General features: G+C 37.8%; 1 protein-coding gene across 2 annotated transcripts in view; it reads right to left on the minus strand.

Moving 5' to 3' along the window:
- pex7 (peroxisomal biogenesis factor 7) overlaps positions 1 to 17,678 on the minus strand; it is a 49,796-nt gene that overhangs the window by 2,774 nt on the left and 29,344 nt on the right. For both annotated transcript variants that reach the window (XM_062436658.1, XM_062436659.1), the window contains exon 10: positions 10,890 to 10,989. In XM_062436658.1, coding sequence (XP_062292642.1) covers positions 10,890 to 10,989 — 100 coding nt within the window. The remainder of the gene's footprint in view (positions 1 to 10,889; positions 10,990 to 17,678) is intronic.

A 17,678-nucleotide genomic window follows, 5' to 3' on the forward strand; every position in this document is an offset into this window, starting at 1 on the left:
GCACAGTAAGTACCGTCCTTTCTTACCTGCCTTAAAGGCTATATCTAACAAACACCAGCCTGGTGGAGCATGCACAGTGAACCAGCACGGTAAATAGATTCTTCTCTTATTTGCTTCAGAGGCTAAATATATCTAACATAACCTGAGGAGAGTGAGGTGGCTATTACGCAGGGCTGCAGAGATCTGATTCACAGATTTTTTAGAGTTAACGCTAACATATAACAATCAGTGTGAAACATGGACATAGCGTAGCAACTCTTCGGCCCTCTCTGGTTATTATTACCTAAGCCCATTTCATACAAATATGAACCATAGACAACAGTTTATGGGCAACTTTAGGGTAAGAAATCATCTGATTCTAAAGAGGACCAATGCCTTTGCTCACTTCTTGAACAGCTGTGTGTATCTGTGAGTTTCTTTGACTTTTTGGTCTGCTTTTTTCCTTCTTCTCCTCTTCTTCTGAGGATGCTGAGGAGATGAAATCAGATGAGGAAGTTGAAGGGGAGGGAGGTGTTGAAGGTGAAGAAGAAGGAGGCACCTGTGCAGGCTTTCTGGAGCGTGTGAGATGCGGGGGCTGGTGGCAGTAAGTGGACAAGCAGAGGTGAAGTGTATAACTCAACAAAGATCAAAACCCCAAAAAGCTGCCTTTTATAATGCAGGTACTGTGGTTATTGTACTGAGTGTTTGAAAGCAGATAACTGTATCACAGAGTATAAAATAGGCCTTTTATATATGACTTTTATAAAGCTCACACTATAGTTCATGATTTAAAAAACAGTTCCCTTTAAAATACAAAAGTCTTTCTGTAATCCTTGTTTTTAAAAATTGAACCTGGCTTAAATAAGAAATGATGTGCCAAAGGACTTAATCAGCCAAAGAACTTAATAAATAAACAGATTGAGCACAGGCTGGCAATCTGCTGCCAAAGTGTTGAGCACAACAGACAGATTTAAAGGTAACAGCCAAAATTTAAGCTACTGCTGCTTTTTTATTCACTGAGCTGGTGGCAGACGTTAAGGTGATGTCTGCAGGTAACTTTGGTTAAACTTCAACTAACCTGGTTGCCTTGTAAACTAGCTAGACTTAAACTACAGGTAAACTCCTATACCTGCTGTTTAAATACATTAAGATTAAGGGCTAAAGAGTTTGCTAGCTAAAACCAACTAGCATTAATTGCTGAATGCTATTTTAACCTAGGGAAAGATTGACGTCAATGTCATGCTCCCAAAGAAAACCCAAATTACATGTTTAGCTTACCTCAACTTAACTTTTTGGGTTCATCATTTCGTTGATACTCTTCTTCTGTTACTTTTATACTTGTGTCAGTCTTGGGATGATTCTGCTCTTTGTCGTTGGACGGTCAGGTATGTGTTATATCTTAAAAGTATATTCTATGATAGAAAAATTGACTATTTGGGTTTTGACAGTTGATTGAAAAAAACAAGCATGAAGACGTCACCTTGAACTCTGGACACTTTTCTAGTATTTTTTAATATTTCATAGTGTTAATGATTACTTGATTAATTTGACATATAATCAAAAACTATGTGTAATAATCATTTGAGGCTCTTTGAGATTTATACATATGGACGGAATGTTTTTCATTATTTTAATTAATCAATTAATCAGTTATTTCATCAATTAATAAGTATTAATCCATTGAAAAAAGTGATTACTTGCTTCCTAGTGGACACACACAGGCATAAAACCACAGCAGAATCCAGATGTTTTACAACAACAAAATGTTCTCTACTGCATTAGAACAATATGTGACTGTAGAGGAGAGAGCTGCGTGAAAACACACACAAAGACCAGAGTGCCATCTTGTTTTCTATGTGCAGTAACACTCAAGCTTTCAGCTGAAATAGCCTGAACTCATCTATTCTCCATCTCTGTGCTGCAGGTGAAGTGTGGACACTCAGGAAGGACAAACAGCAGAGAGACGAGACGTTCAGCTCTCTGTCTCCTTCTGACGCACATGTACATCGGAGTGTTTCAGCTAAATTGCTTCCATTATCGAGTACAGGAGAGAGGCATTTAGTGAGATAGTTGACTGGCAGCTGGTGCCCACTCTTGAAACTAAAGTCTGTCTTTTAACCGTCTGATTTTTTTCCCTTCCAAAAGCAAACCTGTTCTTCACCTGCTGCTGTCAAAAGAATGTATGATATTTACTTCTTTTATATTTTATTTAAGAATGCCTTAAATGATGAGTGGATTATCAAACTTATTGGCCATTTATTTTCTATTTAATGACTTATTAAGTTGTTTTTTAACAGCAGTAGTTGCAAATATTGGTAAAGAACAATACTACAAACGTATCATTAATTAAATAAATAGTCATGTCATTTTGTTTTTTGCAACTGATGCAGGTTTGTTTAGGGCTGAATGCTATATCAAATTAATGTAATTATCACTTTTCCCTTTTTTTTGCATGAGTATAAAATCAAACACTCTCCTTTTCAGATTTGTGACTGACTCTGATTGAGTTCATTCTGGCATTATGAAGGTAAATAGAAAACAAAACAAATGTTCACAACTAAGTTTAAAAAAAATATCTTTCAGTTGGAGAAATTCCAGTAAAATTAACAATAAACCAAGTAAAACCAAGATGAGCTAACTGATAAAAGGTACATTTTAAGTAGAGGTTTCATTGGCAGGTACATATCAGACAAAGCAGTGGAGGAGACACTGCAGCTGTGTCTCCTCCTCCCTCTCTTTGTAATTTGGCTGGAGGTGGCTATCAGCTGAATGACATGCCTCTGTGCGGACGTGGCTATCATCTGAAAGACACACTGTCGTCTGTGTCGTCTCCTCTGGCTGCACAACACAAACCGACTGATGACTCTGAACTCTGCTCGCAGCTCTCAAAGTTAAACAATGGTTCCACTTCATTTTCTCCATCAGGAATATAAAGACACCTTTTGATTCATGTTGTCACACAGTGAAACAGTACGGTCAGCTGCAGCCTGCTGGTCGGGGAAGTTGGATTATAAATACATTATCCAATTGTTTGAATCCAAACTGGGAGAAATCCTAAAATCTTACTGTGAGCTAAAATGAACAAGACTGAAGCTGCTGAACAACCTGCAACTTCCTCAAAGCTTTTTCCTGCATATTATGCTTGTATACTACAAATTAGCACCCAATATGTCTTTATCACCATATTTGTTTGTTCTTAAGGAAACAGGAGTTTGTTTCCAGATAAATAAATTCAGGAAAAAGGTGACACTCCAGCGGTAAACGATACAAAAAGCCATCTCAACCATGTAGAAAGCCCCAAAGCTTTGAGTAAGTCATGCGCCAGTCCATGTAGTTAGATGTTAAAATATTTCTTGAATTGGGTTTGTTTTGCAGCATCATCACCCCCCCTCTCTCCTGATTCTGGGCTTCCCTTCTGCTCCGTTAGTGCTCCTGATGGGAGTCAACAAGCCGAAAAAGGCCTTTCAGGGTATGAGTAAGCAAAGTAAGTGAAGCAGTGAGTCAGCCATTGAGAAGAAGAATGCCTTTCTTTAATTAACTTTTACAGCCATCTGTAATGGAAAAGGCACACACACCAGCCAAGACTGCAGCAAAGCACAAAGAGAGAGAGAGCAAGAGAGAGCGAGAGAAATGACGCGATGTGTAACGAGGAGGGGAGGAGGAGCACTAAAGACTAAAAGGAATATAAAAGCAGGACAGGCAGTTCAAAGTCTGAGGAATGTTCAATGCCTCCTTTAAAAGGCTTTTTTAATTTCAAATAATAAGAGAAAGATTAATGAGGAAACAATTAAAACACTAATAAGCTCGTAGCTTAGGCACACAACGGTCAAACAGTACAGTAAAGTGTTGAGTTGTCATGGAAACTGTGTTTTGAGTGACAGCTCCGGGACACATCAGCTGCTCAGGTTAGCTGCAGAAACAACATGAGCATGTATGTGTACTAATACTATCAGGTCCATGCTCTTCTTTAATGCAGGGGGACATACCAAGGTTGTCTGTTATCCCACCTCCTCTTACACATAGATATCAAACCCTTGTCATGAGGGAAGGGGTCATAAAGTGTCCCTGTATGCAGATGACTGATTACTTCACATATCAGACTGAAAATCATCCATAGTTCAATATGGGAAAAGTGTTTCTTCTCCCAAAAGCTTCTTATGCACTGCAATTACCTTTTTTTTCTTTTTTTACAGCAGGCACTTCATTCATTATTGTTATTTTTTTTAAGTGTTGTATGTTTTTGCTAGTATTGTCATTACCGTCAGCACAGTTCTTTGACTAAGGATTAGGAGCTCAAAGGGTTAAGTGGGGGGTCGGAGCGATGGTTTGGACAGGTTTGTAATTGGAGCTGTTAATGTTACTGTACTTTTTTGTGTTGATACTTTATGGTACTGTATTAGCACAGAGAAATACCACAATATACTGTACTACCATTGCACTAGTACTGCACCAACACAGTAGCAGTATGATTTTAACAGTGGCATTTACAAGAAGGATTTCATCTTAAATAACCAACCTACAGACCTGAGAAAGGCTGTCATCCTACATTTCTGTATGATCTATCGCCTCATTCTATCTCTTCCTCACACACACACATACACACACAAAGCAAATATCCTTCTTGTGTGTAAGTGTGTGTGTGTGTGTGGTTTGGTCTGCAAAACATTAAAGAGGGTGATCCATCAGACACATGTGGCTAAACCTGGATAAGACTGGAGACCACACCGGGGAAGGAGTGAAGAAAAACACATGTTTGAAGGGGAGTGGGGACTTTAACAACGAGATACACTGGTTCATGTGTAAGCTTTACTTTAACAGAGCAGAGCAGAACATCGTAGTTCAATTTAAAATCTAACTTTATAGTCTATGAGCTTGTAAAACCACCTGGTACAACACTTTAAATTTTAGTCCAGAGCTTCTGTGCAGTGCCAGAATATCTTATTCAGGACAGTTTAACCTCAGACAAAAACTGTTGAGAAAATTACATTTGATTATACTGTAATTTCCTCAATGTCAGGAGAACTGGAGCTGTCTATGGTGCTGAAGCTGCTCTTCTAGCAGCAGATACAACCGGTGACATTCTATATTTTTCTTATCATCAAAAAATGCCATAAAAACACCAAAACCAACAGTTAACTGATCTATTAACAAGTATTGTGATTGATTTTAACACTATTAATAACATATTAATGAGCTACACCGCTCCTCTGGGTGACATTTCATCACAATTAACACACACACTGTAGTTTATTTTGCCTCAATCCCACACACAACCGTTCTGGTATATTATATATTTGTGAGGTGTTTTTTTAACGATTTACATCTGCAGTACAAAACCAATGGGATTGCTTTTGCTGCACAATTAACTTCACATAGGTATAGGTTCTATAATGTTTTAAGTATGTCTTAAAACAATAGTCAGAGGTTTTCCTCGCTGTAATCATTCCTCCTGGTCATACTGATTAGTAAAAGATCTCCTTCAAATGTGCTTTCAATGGAAGTGATTGGGGACAAAATCCACAATCATTGTGTACAAAACCCCATTTAAAAGTAGATTTGAAGCTTTTATGAGGCTTCAGCAGTCTGAGTTAGTCATCTGAAGTGGATATCTGACACATTTACTTTACTTCTTTATAGCTTCAATTTCCCTCTTAGTGGTTCCCTGTTGAGCTGTGGTGGACGTATAGTAACAAAAAGAGGGACTTTGGCACTAAAAACGCTGTAATGTTGAAACATATCTACTTAATTTGCCTCTGATTTTGGACGTCTGAAGCTTCATATTAGCTTCAGATCAACTTTTAAATACATTTTTGAAAACTGTGGATTTTGTCCTCCATCACTTACATTGTAGGTGTACCATGAAAGGATCTTCTAATGGCCAGTATGAACAGGAGGAATGATTACAGCAAGAAAAAAACCTGTTTTAATATTAATTTGGGCCCCTGACTTTTGCTTTAAGACGGACTTGAAAAATGGTGAACCTGTCCTTCAACCTCTCTGCCTCTACTTTTACATTTTGACTGCATGACATCATTTTCTGAACGTGAACTTTCATCAAGCGTTTTCCCTTGTGAGCAGAAATAGCTCGCTGGAAAATCAGAGCAAGGACTTTTCCAGGACACACACAATGACGAGATAGGTTGATCCCGTAACGTCACAGTAAACAGTCAGTTTCCCACGGCAACCAATCACAGGGGAAAGGCTTGTCCTGGCCACTCTGAGTTTCCCTTTTTAAATCTTTTGACAGGCCGTGTGAGCTGCATGCGTGTTTGTGTTTTGTGCATGCAGTAATGAGCTGTATTGTCTGTGTTGCTGCTGTTTGAGAATGTGTGTGTGTGTGTGTGTGTGTGTGTGTGTGTGTGTGTGTGTGTGTGTGTGTGTGTGTGGCAGCAGCAGTAATGAGCTGTATTGTTAGCTGTGTTATCAGACATGTCATTACAGGAATACACACTCAGCTCTGACAGTTTTTAACGACACTTACACTGACGTCACGGACCAGATCTCCACTCTATTTCACTGTTTCTCTCGCTCGGCCTTTCCATCTTTTCTGTTTGTCTCTTTCTTCCTGGTTGATTTTTTCCACAGCTATTTATATTTAATGTAATAAACTCTGATAACATGATTAATTCACAGGAAATTCACAGTGATACTTGAATAATAAAATATAATATTAAAATATATAATATGCTTACACACATGGAATATGTGATTTTTAACATGAAATGGTTGCACACAAACTATTACTACATGTTTTGTTGCTAGTTTTAACAATTCAATTTTATTTATGTACAGTAGCACCAAATCACCACTAAAGTTATCTTAAGGCACTTTTCACACAGAACAGGTTCAGACTGTGCTCTTTAATCTAAATTTAACAGTGGCTAGTGGTTCCATTTGATCATTAGTATGAGTCACTTGGTGTTTTAAAATTCAACACAGTTTGCATGAAATTTGGGGTCTGGAGAATTTTGGGTATAAAGAAATGCAACAACGAAATTGAGTGTATTTCTCCATATAAAATGTGTCTTTTGGGAGTATTTTGGAGTGGAGAGTAAGACTTAAAAAACAAATAAATCTACAGTATCAGGTGATTCACATCCACCTTATCTATTCTATTTTTTAGCCTGGTTGTTATATGTTACCACTAAGATAAATAAAATACAACTATATATTTATATGTATGTATTTATTTATTTAAAGGGAAAAAGTAGTTTGCCATTGTTGAACTGCATACAGAATATAATATCATTGACATATAATATTACAAATACAGCTGCATTTAAAATATTATAAATATGCAAATGCAAATAATGCATGTGCAAATGTACAATTCTGTTTATGCAGTACAAGCGGGAACTTAGGGAACATATCTCTTATTAAAATGAAATTATGTACCTATTTAATGATTTCTGTCGCTGTTGTTGTACACCTTGTTGTTTGACAGTCATCAGTAATCAACATTAAAGCAAACACATGAATATAAGTTTAAAATATTAATGAACACATCTGGTCCTTTTATGAGCGTAGAGTCACAGTGTAGCTCATGTTGTGACTATGTGTGTGTGTGCGTGTTTGTGTGTGTGACAATGACAGCTGGGATGTACTGGCTCCTCATCACTGTGATTGGCTGAGTCAGCTCTTTGTTCTCCGTGGATACCATTGACCAGGAGCGTCTGTTTATATCCTCATGAAGACACATTGTCACTGTAAAAGCTTCTGCATGCTTTGTGTAGCTTGTAAACAGATTTGTAAGAGACATTTTTCACCCGCTCACTGACATGAAAACCTTTTACCTGAGATAATATTTTTCAGGCTGATTTACAGTTGAATATTTAGCTGTATAACATCGGTGTTGTTATTGTAAAGCAGGTGTGCTGAGCGTCAAGTTGCCCAAAGAAAGAGATTTGAGGGGAAATGTTGTGCTGCATTAGCATTTTGTTGGAAGAACTCAGAGTGAACTTGAATATCATTTCCATAAACATGGCTGCTTGGCTAGTAATCCTGACATCAGATTAATCTGCTGGAAACACGCCGACGCTACGTTATCTGTCCCACTGTGTTATATCAGACTCCTCTCCTCTTCTTGCACTAGTATTTTCGGTCTCTTTTTTTTTTTTGTCTCTCACCTCTAGAGTTCCTACATTATCTTTACAGCCTGTTCTTGTTCTCGCCTGTAAGCCCTTTTCAAAGTGTGGTTTGCATTTTCAGTAAGCACATAAAAATTCAGAAAAACCGCTCGGCTGAGGGGGAAAAAGTATCGATAAAAGCGAAAGGTAAACAGACTTAGTGAATAAATGATGATGTACATGAAGCATGTGAGTTAAAATGTCACTGAAGAGATAAAACCAGCAGATCTGTGTGAAGCAATGAGGAGACTGTAAATTAATACATGAAACAAGCAGAAATGTCATATTTCCATCATGTTTTCCACAATGTTTTGCATCATTTGAGCTTTTAATGGCGCTCTTTTCATGACATCACTTCGTTGGTACTGACTGGAAGAATAAAGCCACCTGTTACTTTGAATTGTTATTCAAAGTTTTTAATGTCGTAAAACGTCTGGAGTGGATCTTTAATCAAAACATCAATAGTCATATTCCTTTACAAGCAACATGTACACAAGTTTAGTTGTGTCTCGATTTCTTTCAGTTATAAATGGTAGCTTATTGTAGTGTTATTATTGCTTTAGTTAATGACTGCTTTTAGGTGTTGACCCATATTAAGTCGAAAAAACCCTTTGTAACCAGTCAATTAAAAATGACAATAAAATATCCAGTGAAAGGAACTTCTATTAACTTTCACTACATCGCTGTCCAGCTGCAACTTTACTGTTTTAGTTCTCTCTCAGCACTTTCATAGCATCATTTTCGGCCACAGCAGGCAGCTGTTTTCAGACAAAAACCTCTAAGAACATTAGTTGCACATTAGTTGCTCAGCACCAAATAAACAGACACAGTTATCTGTAGACTAGCTGGTGAACATAGTGGAGGATTTAGCAGCTAAAGAGCCAGATATTTCCCTCAGGAGCTGGTAGAGAGCAAAAACTGAGCTAAAAGAGAGTAAATATTGGACTCACATTCCAGGTTGCTGCTCCATAACTGCTGGATGTGGTAATAAGCAACTGTTTGCTAACAAGTTCAACATATCAATTTAAAATCTGACAATATGTCAACATTGTCTTCACTACTTGTTTCTGCACTAATAAAGACGAGTTCTCAAACCTTTTCCACATTTCTTCAAGTTAGTTTTTTTTAAAGGATGACTGTAATGAAGTGAACAGCCAGCCAACAGCTGCCTGGAAGATAGGAAATTCATCTCACAACTAATGGTATGCTTCGAAAAATGGTCAGCAGTGATGTATGAACCGTTTGCAGTTAATGGGCTAAAACCTGAAAAGTCGCTTTTCTTCTTTTAAGGTTCATGCTCAGATAAAAAATAAGCAGCTCGAGGCATTTTAGGAGCTGTTGTAAAGTTTAGCAACAAAGGCAAACTTTCCTTTTAACCAATTTGAGTGCAAGACTTTCAAATGAAGCAATGACGTAGGCGTGATAACCTCACTTCACTCTTCTGTGTTTCTGTTTGCGTCACAGCTGAGTGTGCAAACAACTGCAGCTGATTTCAGCTCTCATTTCCCAATCGAGACGTTAACCCCAGGATGGTTTTTGTCACTATTTCCCACGCATATATTCTCCTGACTTCAAGCTGAACTCTGCTGTCTTGTCATTTTCACCTCTTTGCTGGATTTACACATCTGGAGGGGGAGTTAGAGAAAGACACCGCCTGTTTAAATTAGCAGTTAAACTGAATTAGACATGAGTGGCCTTTTCAGTTCACTGCTTCTTTACCCCGAACACATTAAAACTCTGACAGCCCTGCGTTAGTGTGTGTGTGGGTTAACTGTGGCCTGCTCATGTGCAGACAGACTGATGGATGGCCCCCATTTTAAGAACTCAGTAAGACAGACAGAAACCGGATGTGGACACAGTTGGTCACACGCTGGATAGAAAGACATAGGGGTGAAGGCAGGGAGGAAGCGATGCTGAAAAATACATTGGGAAAATCCAAAGAAATACAATTCTCTCTGCTTTTTCTTGCTGTATTTTGATGTAAATAAAGTCTTGAGGTTATTCTCCCAATCTTGAAAGTGCAGATTCCATTTTTATTTCTATAAATATGCTAAAATCCATCCGAACGCAGCTTACATCAACACTTTCTCCTTTATTTTTAACTTCCTCTTCTCCACAAAACCTCAGAACAACAAAGACCCAGTATCCTCACTCCAGTCAACATCACATATTCAAGAAGATACCCATCCATAAATCTTTGTGAATTCCTCTTCAGTTACAAGTCTTATCACGTTTCCTTTCTGTACATTTTTCTGTACTCGGCCCCTCCAAAAAAGAACATCATGCCACATCTGTGATGAAGGTAATAAATAAATAGTGAGAAGAGCGATCACCATCTATAACCAGTGTATGTGAGTGTGAGTGAGGCTACGATTGTGATAACGTCCCAAAAAATGTGGATTAAACACACTAGAATAGCAACTTCTCCATTTCCAGACTCGGTGCAACTGTTTTTTTATTGGCCGAACGAGCCGGGCATTGCACCGAAACAGGAAACACACGGTTGCATTTCTCCCTCAGAAAGGCTTTAAGGGAAGCGAATCGGAAAAGGAGCAAATATTTGTACATTGGAAATGTAACGTGACCTCTTACTTTAGACCACTTTACCTTTGGAGAGCTTCCAACAACACAACTCCAAGGATCACATGGTTAAATTGGAAGTGTTTGGCTAAATTTAAAGATTATTAATTTATAAGGACACTGCTAAATGAATTAGTGGAGTAAAATAAGATACAAGCAGGGTGTTTGCTCAACACTAAAAGCACAAGTGTGAGAATGTCTTACCTGGTTGGGGATATGCAGGCTGAAGTCTAACCCACAGACGAACTCTGAGTGATGCTCCACAGTGTCTAGAAGAGGTTGGTTCCTGCTGTAATCCCAGAACCTAAAACACACACACACACACACACACACACACACACACACACACACACACACACACACACACATACACACACACACACACATACACACACACACACACACACACACACAGATATTTAACTAACTGCTCTTTCATATCAAACATGAGAAAAACCAAAGAACCATGTTGCACACCAGTAAAATGCAGCATCTCACTCAGCAGAAGATGTTGTCACTGGTGAAAATGTTCCACACAACAAACCATGCATTGAAATTGCTTTACATTTAATTGTAGGCAAAATGGAAGGTAACGATATTGATCAAATTGTATTTGAGATGTTTTATGATCTGTTTTTTGTCTAAATTCAACCATACTTAACGCAATGTTGGCAGCATTATGTTTCCTTCATTTTCCAAATGTATTAACGGTTGCAATATAGTAGTATATAAACATAATTTTCTGTTCACATAATAGATCAACTTCAGTCACATCTGAGTGCTGCTGCATTGAAACACAAATGTATCTATTTTTTTTGTTTGTTTTCTTCAAAGTCTCCAAAGTCATCAATTAGAGCTGAAGACCAGAAACAATCTGCCTCTGCACATTAGGAAAAGATGTTAATCAGTCTGTACTGCAGTATTGTAAAACACATAAACACACACACACACACGCACACACACACACACACACACACACACACACACACACACACACACACACACACACACACACACACACACACACGTACACAGCAGGAAAGTGAGTGTACGCAGTGATTTACACTAACAACTCACTCAATATATAATATCTCTCGATGCTGGACTCTCCCCAGACACCCATCATTTATTGTGTATGCGTGCGTGTTTGTGTGTTAGTGTGTGTGTGTGTGTGTGTGTGTGTGTGTGTGTGTGTGTGTGTGTGTGTGTGTGTGTGTGTGTGTGTGACTGCTCCAGTACTAATATAGGCCTAATGGAGCCCAATGGGAGCTGCAGTGTTCCCTCTGAAAATGATTTAATTACATTTGCAAAGTGGATGAGTCTGGAGGGAGTATTTGCTGCGTCAGGGCTTTGGTGCACACGCACACACCCACCCACACACACATACACACACACACACACACACACACACACACACACACACACACACACACATTCTGTCAAGACCAAGAAGAGAAACAGTCTTCCAATTAGTCTGATTGGCCACTGCTGGCCGAGGTCGGTGAGCAGTATTTTATTGGTCCTCTCTTTCTTTCCACTTCTCATCTCCCTCACTCTATTGCTTTCCTTTCCCTTTTACTTCTTTGTCCTCATCTCATTCTCTTGATTGTTTCCTGTTTATATCTTGTAAACCATGAAGAAGTGATGCAGTGCCAGATTTTTAATCCACACATGTAGCCTCAAATTTAAACCGAACTTCCAGAAAATCAGTAAAAGAAAATGAAACTTAGTACTTAGTTACTGTTGCTATGAGAATATCAGGAGATAAATCTACACTTGGTGCCATTAAACCATTACATAACAAGATGACGTCATTACATTCATAACAATAATGTCTCCTCATTGCTTCACACAGATCTGATGATTTTGTTTCTTCAGTGGAAGCTTGGGTGACGTTCATGTACGTCATCATTCATTCACTGAGTCCGTCAACATTTGCTTTTTATTGAAACTCCAACAATTGTCCCTCAGTCAAGTGTAAACACTCAGACTGTGTTTGCTCAAAATGAAAAACAGGTGTACGGAAATGCTCTTATTTATTTCATTTATCCATCCTAATAATTAACTAATTGATTTTATAATGATATTACCTCATCAGTGTCTTTCATTGCTCTCTTTTATTAGTGCCTCATCTCCACTATTGTACCATTTTATTATAATTATGATAGCACTTCGGTCAACTCAAGGTCTTTAAATGCATAATTTGACCTTATATCTATTCCCTAACTCATGACTATGAACATGCATACACATGTACATTTACATTAATGTTGACAATATGGCAACTATCAGCGTTCCCTATCCGGCAGCCTCTCCTTGAAGATATTCATGGCGTTGCACTCTGTTGGTTACACGAAAATTGAAATGACTTCTGAAGAGTGAAAAAAAAACACCTTGACAAATTCTGTATAAAGTATCCATGATTGTCCGATTGTCTGGGTCAGAAAATGTTCGACGATCATTTTTACTGGCAGCAGACGGAGGCGTTTAGAGTGATGAAAGTTGAGTCTAATGCAGAGTCTGATGAGATGAGTATAATGTACAAAAATTGCCACTACAACTTTTAAGGTTCAACATGACCTTAATGCGTTTCTGGTAAGGATCTGAAAAGAGTGAAAATGTCTCTCCATCACTCCTCCAACACCCGAGCATTACAGTCTCATAGGGCAGCTGGTGTGGCTGTTTTTAGTCTTAAAACTGAGGTTATCTATTGAAAATGTGACTAAGTTGCTGCTTGAAGCAATAAGTCAAAAACACCAGAATGTGACCTTTAAAATACACATTTATTTATATCTATATTATTTTTTGAGCACATGACTATATGTTTAAATGCATGTATCCAGCTCAATTATGCACAAATGTATGCATAAGTTTAAAAAAAAGTCTGAGTCATTCATCACCCACAGCGCAGAGCAATATGTCTGCAGCGTAATGAAGTGCAGTGGCAATAAAAAAAAAAACTTAACTGAAATGAATGCATTTCTGTCACAGCTCTCCCATTCAGTGCATTAAGACGCCGGAGTAATAATCCTGCAGCTAAGAGCCACTGGAGTCTTGATTGGCTTCATAAAAATGAGCAACAGCAATGATTTACTGTCAGTGGCAGTGAGACAGATTTTTTAAGATTTCAGTGCTGTAAGGAAAAAAATCTATTCATGAGCAAAGTGAGAAGCTCAATATGACACATGAGACAGAGTATTTTAGTGAACTGTATCTGATTATAACTGGAAGCAATGAAGTTAACATCCGCTGTAGTAAATCCTAAAGATCACACTGGCTGTAAATGCGTACTATTTGGTTCCCTTCAGGATCTTGCAGAGTTGCCAAATTCGTGGTCATGTTTGCATTAATTTGAGATAAACTGCCACAAAACATTGCAGCTATTAATTATAACAATGATATTTGGTTCCATTGAGAGTAGAATTGAGTTCATGAACCTATGAGGATGTCCAAAATGATTTTTTTTTTTTTGTGGAAACCTTTCAGTTGCCATTAGTTGGGCAGTTACCTAGCCAGTAAACTGAACTACCCTTGTCATTTTTCCCCCTGTATTTAGTCTAAAAGTCAGGAATACTCATATTTAACTCTTAATGGTCCACTTAATACATTTCCACTGCATTAAAGGTTGAGTCAGGCTGCATTATATGATGATATTTTAGTACAAAAACTCCACGACTCTGTACATGAACAGCATTTCTGTACTAATGGGAGATGTGACTCATTTGTTGTGTAATCAAGTCCTTAAACTTTAGTATAAAAAGGTGCAGCGGACAGGCGGAGACACTGCTGAAAGTATAATTAGTGTTTTCTTCTCTGTCATGATTGTTGAAAATGTTTGAGCTTATAATTACTGTGCTGCGGTCACGCTTGTTTCCATTCCCAAACTCATGATGTTACGCATGCATACACAAGTACAGTTACATAAAAGTTGACAATATGACTTTAATACTATCATCATAACTTAAACAGCGACATCCTATAATAAATGTATAAAGAAGATAAGTGTAAATATTAGTATAAAAACTAAGACGTTAAGTTAAAAATAGTAAGGAATTTAATACTAAAGCAAGATTATAGGACTTACAGGTGGTTAAATCAATCATTACATCTTCTGCTTCCATAAATATGCTTTGTGAAATTGAAACAGACATTTTATAGACGAAATTACGCATTGTAAAATAAAAAAAATAGCAATCTTTATATTCTTCTGTATTAAAAAGGCTTCAGCATTTCTATAACTGTTAGAAAGCGGGCATCGGATCCATGTGAGATTCTAATTATAAGTTGGGATGACGTGAAGTGTGTGTGTGTGTGTGTGTGTGTGTGCGTGTGTGTGTGTGTGTGTGTGTGTGTGTGTGTGTGTGTGTGTGTGTGTGTGTGTGTGACACCAGATGACTGTCCCATTTATACAAATACACCATGTTGTTTGTATAAATGAGGCTTGCGGTGTCTTTTGTCTGCAGTTTCCATGGTAGGTAATTATTTAGCTTCTATTGTGTTTCAGTCTGTGCAACAGTCCATTCACCTGTCAGCTTTGTGTGTGTGTGTGCGTGTGTGTGTGTGTGTGTGTGTGTGTGTGTGTGTGTGTGTGTGTGTGTGTGTGTGTGTGTGTGTGTGCGTGTGTGTGTGTCTCACTATTACTACCACCCTCACTAAGTCATAGCGGAAACAGACACGAGAACAAAAATGAAAGCCAAGCGGAGAAAATAAGAGGAAGTGTACACAAAACATGTAAGATAAGAGAAGTGACAGAAGACAAAACAATAAAGACAGAAAGGTAAAGAGAGTGATGAGCTGATGTCATCGATGCTTTTAATTTTAACAGGAAATTAATGTTAAGGGTCACACAAATGCACAGAGCTGCTGCTACGAAGGGGGGGGGGGGGGGGGCTTTTATCTAAAGCAAACATGAGGCGTTTAACCTGCTGTTGAAAAAGGAAATAAATGACCTCAGAGAGTCAATTTCATACTAACACACTAATTCTGACTGTTTTTTGAGAGAGTGGTACATCCACACAGATAATGACAGCATATAAAAAGCTTTAAACTAAGGAAATAAAGCGAATATTAGGAACAAATTGAATAAAACTGAAATAATAAACTTAAGAAAAACATATTTAGTCACTATTTCATACGTTTTTACATGTGGAAAAAGGGTACCAATGATGGAGCGTAGTTCTCCTTCACAGAGCAGAAAAGCTGGTTTACTACATACACCAGACAGTGTGATAAAGAGCCGAAGTTCAACTCTGAAACTGGAGAAGAAGCAATGGATGCAACTCGGAGCATCGATGAATTCAAAAGGATTTGTCGTTGAAGTTCATGTTCAAGTTCAGAAGTGAACCGACTCACGCTGCAGACTGTAAAATCCATTTATTTTGACACTATAATCATTAGCTTTCACCAGCTATCGTTGTTAATGCAGCATGTAGCATCATGTTTCCATCACAGTTATGTATTAAGGTCATTTAGAGACAAGACTGAGAAAGCTTACAGCCTGTTATGCCGTCACCATGTGATACTCTGTGTATTATGTTGTGCTAAAAAAAAACAAAGCAGTACAAAATGTACTAAAGTCATACACAATGGGTCACTCAGGGAGTTATCAGCTGATGCATTGACACAGAGGGCTGCCTTAAATGTCTGTATGCCCAAAAATACTCAAATGCTAAAATACCAATGTTAAACCATCTTAGTCTTGTGTGACCAACATGTGCTTTACAAAAAGTACAGCAGAGGTTAATGGGAATGTCATTACTGTTGCAGAAATCGGGTCATAAACAAAAGTATTGGACAAAATTAAATTATAATCAGATGATAGCGCTTAGCAACAGTTAAATAATCATCAAAGTTATTATAATTCATCCTAAACTTCAATCCGATGGCAATCCATCCAATAGTTGTTGAGATATTTGAGTCTGAAACAAAGTGGTGAACCAACCAATAACTTAAAGTAGATTATGGAGTTTTAGTGGAGGTGTTTTCTTGTTGTTTTGTATTTTTTTGTTTGGTTGATATTTAATGGTCTTGTGTTTCATGAGTCGTGATATTTACCAGCTCGTTAAATGTTACTTTCACTGGAAAAGGGATTTAATAGCATTAATAAATCAAATGGTTCATTAAAAAATAATAAGATAATAAAAGTTTGAATATTTTCTTTAATCCCAGAATATGATGAAGTCGGAGGTTATAGATGGTCAAAACTCACTGAGTGCTCCACTGACTACAACTAAACGAATACACAGTAAAGAAAAAGAGAAGGGAGGTGAAGAGCAGGAACGAGGGATGAAAAATGATTCATGCAACCAACCGTGTGTGTATATGTACATGCATATGTGACCATAGAGGAGTGTGTGTTCAGATGTATTTGCGTATGAGTGTACTGTATGTGCATTCAATGTGTTGATCTTTGTGTGTGCAGGTGGATTAGATCAGTGTCTGGAGGCCTGTAGAGGCAGGTGTGTGTGTGTGAGTTTACACAAAGGAAGGTGTAATGTTCACTAAGCTGAGTACACCAACAGGGTGTGGGATGTGGGGACACTCAGATTTAATATTTAAAGCATTTATAATATAATGATATCAATAAAAATAATAATAATAATGAACCTAATAATAAAAACTAGAGCTCCCATTGAAAAAAAAATTACAAGTTTGTGAGCGTATCCATAAAACTCCCTAACGCTTTCTTCTAAAGTCATTGTTCATTTTTCTAGTTGTTGTAGGTTAAGCTGTGACATTTAGCGTTCAAACCTCTACGACATATTGGAAATGATAAAGTTAAAGGACGTTAAGAACATAGATATTCAATAACAATGATACTGATACATGTTTTTACAGAAAACTCCTGTCCTGTATCTGAACACATGGATCGAGCCACACGACATACTGTGGAGAAAGGTTCTGCTCCAAGGCTGGACTTTTACTTATTAGCAGTGTTTCACATGTTAATGGAATTTTTAATGAGGTTTTTTTAACTTCTGGAGCAGAATCCAG

Source organism: Scomber scombrus, chromosome 17, assembly GCF_963691925.1.
Source record: "Scomber scombrus chromosome 17, fScoSco1.1, whole genome shotgun sequence".
NCBI lineage: Eukaryota > Metazoa > Chordata > Actinopteri > Scombriformes > Scombridae > Scomber > Scomber scombrus.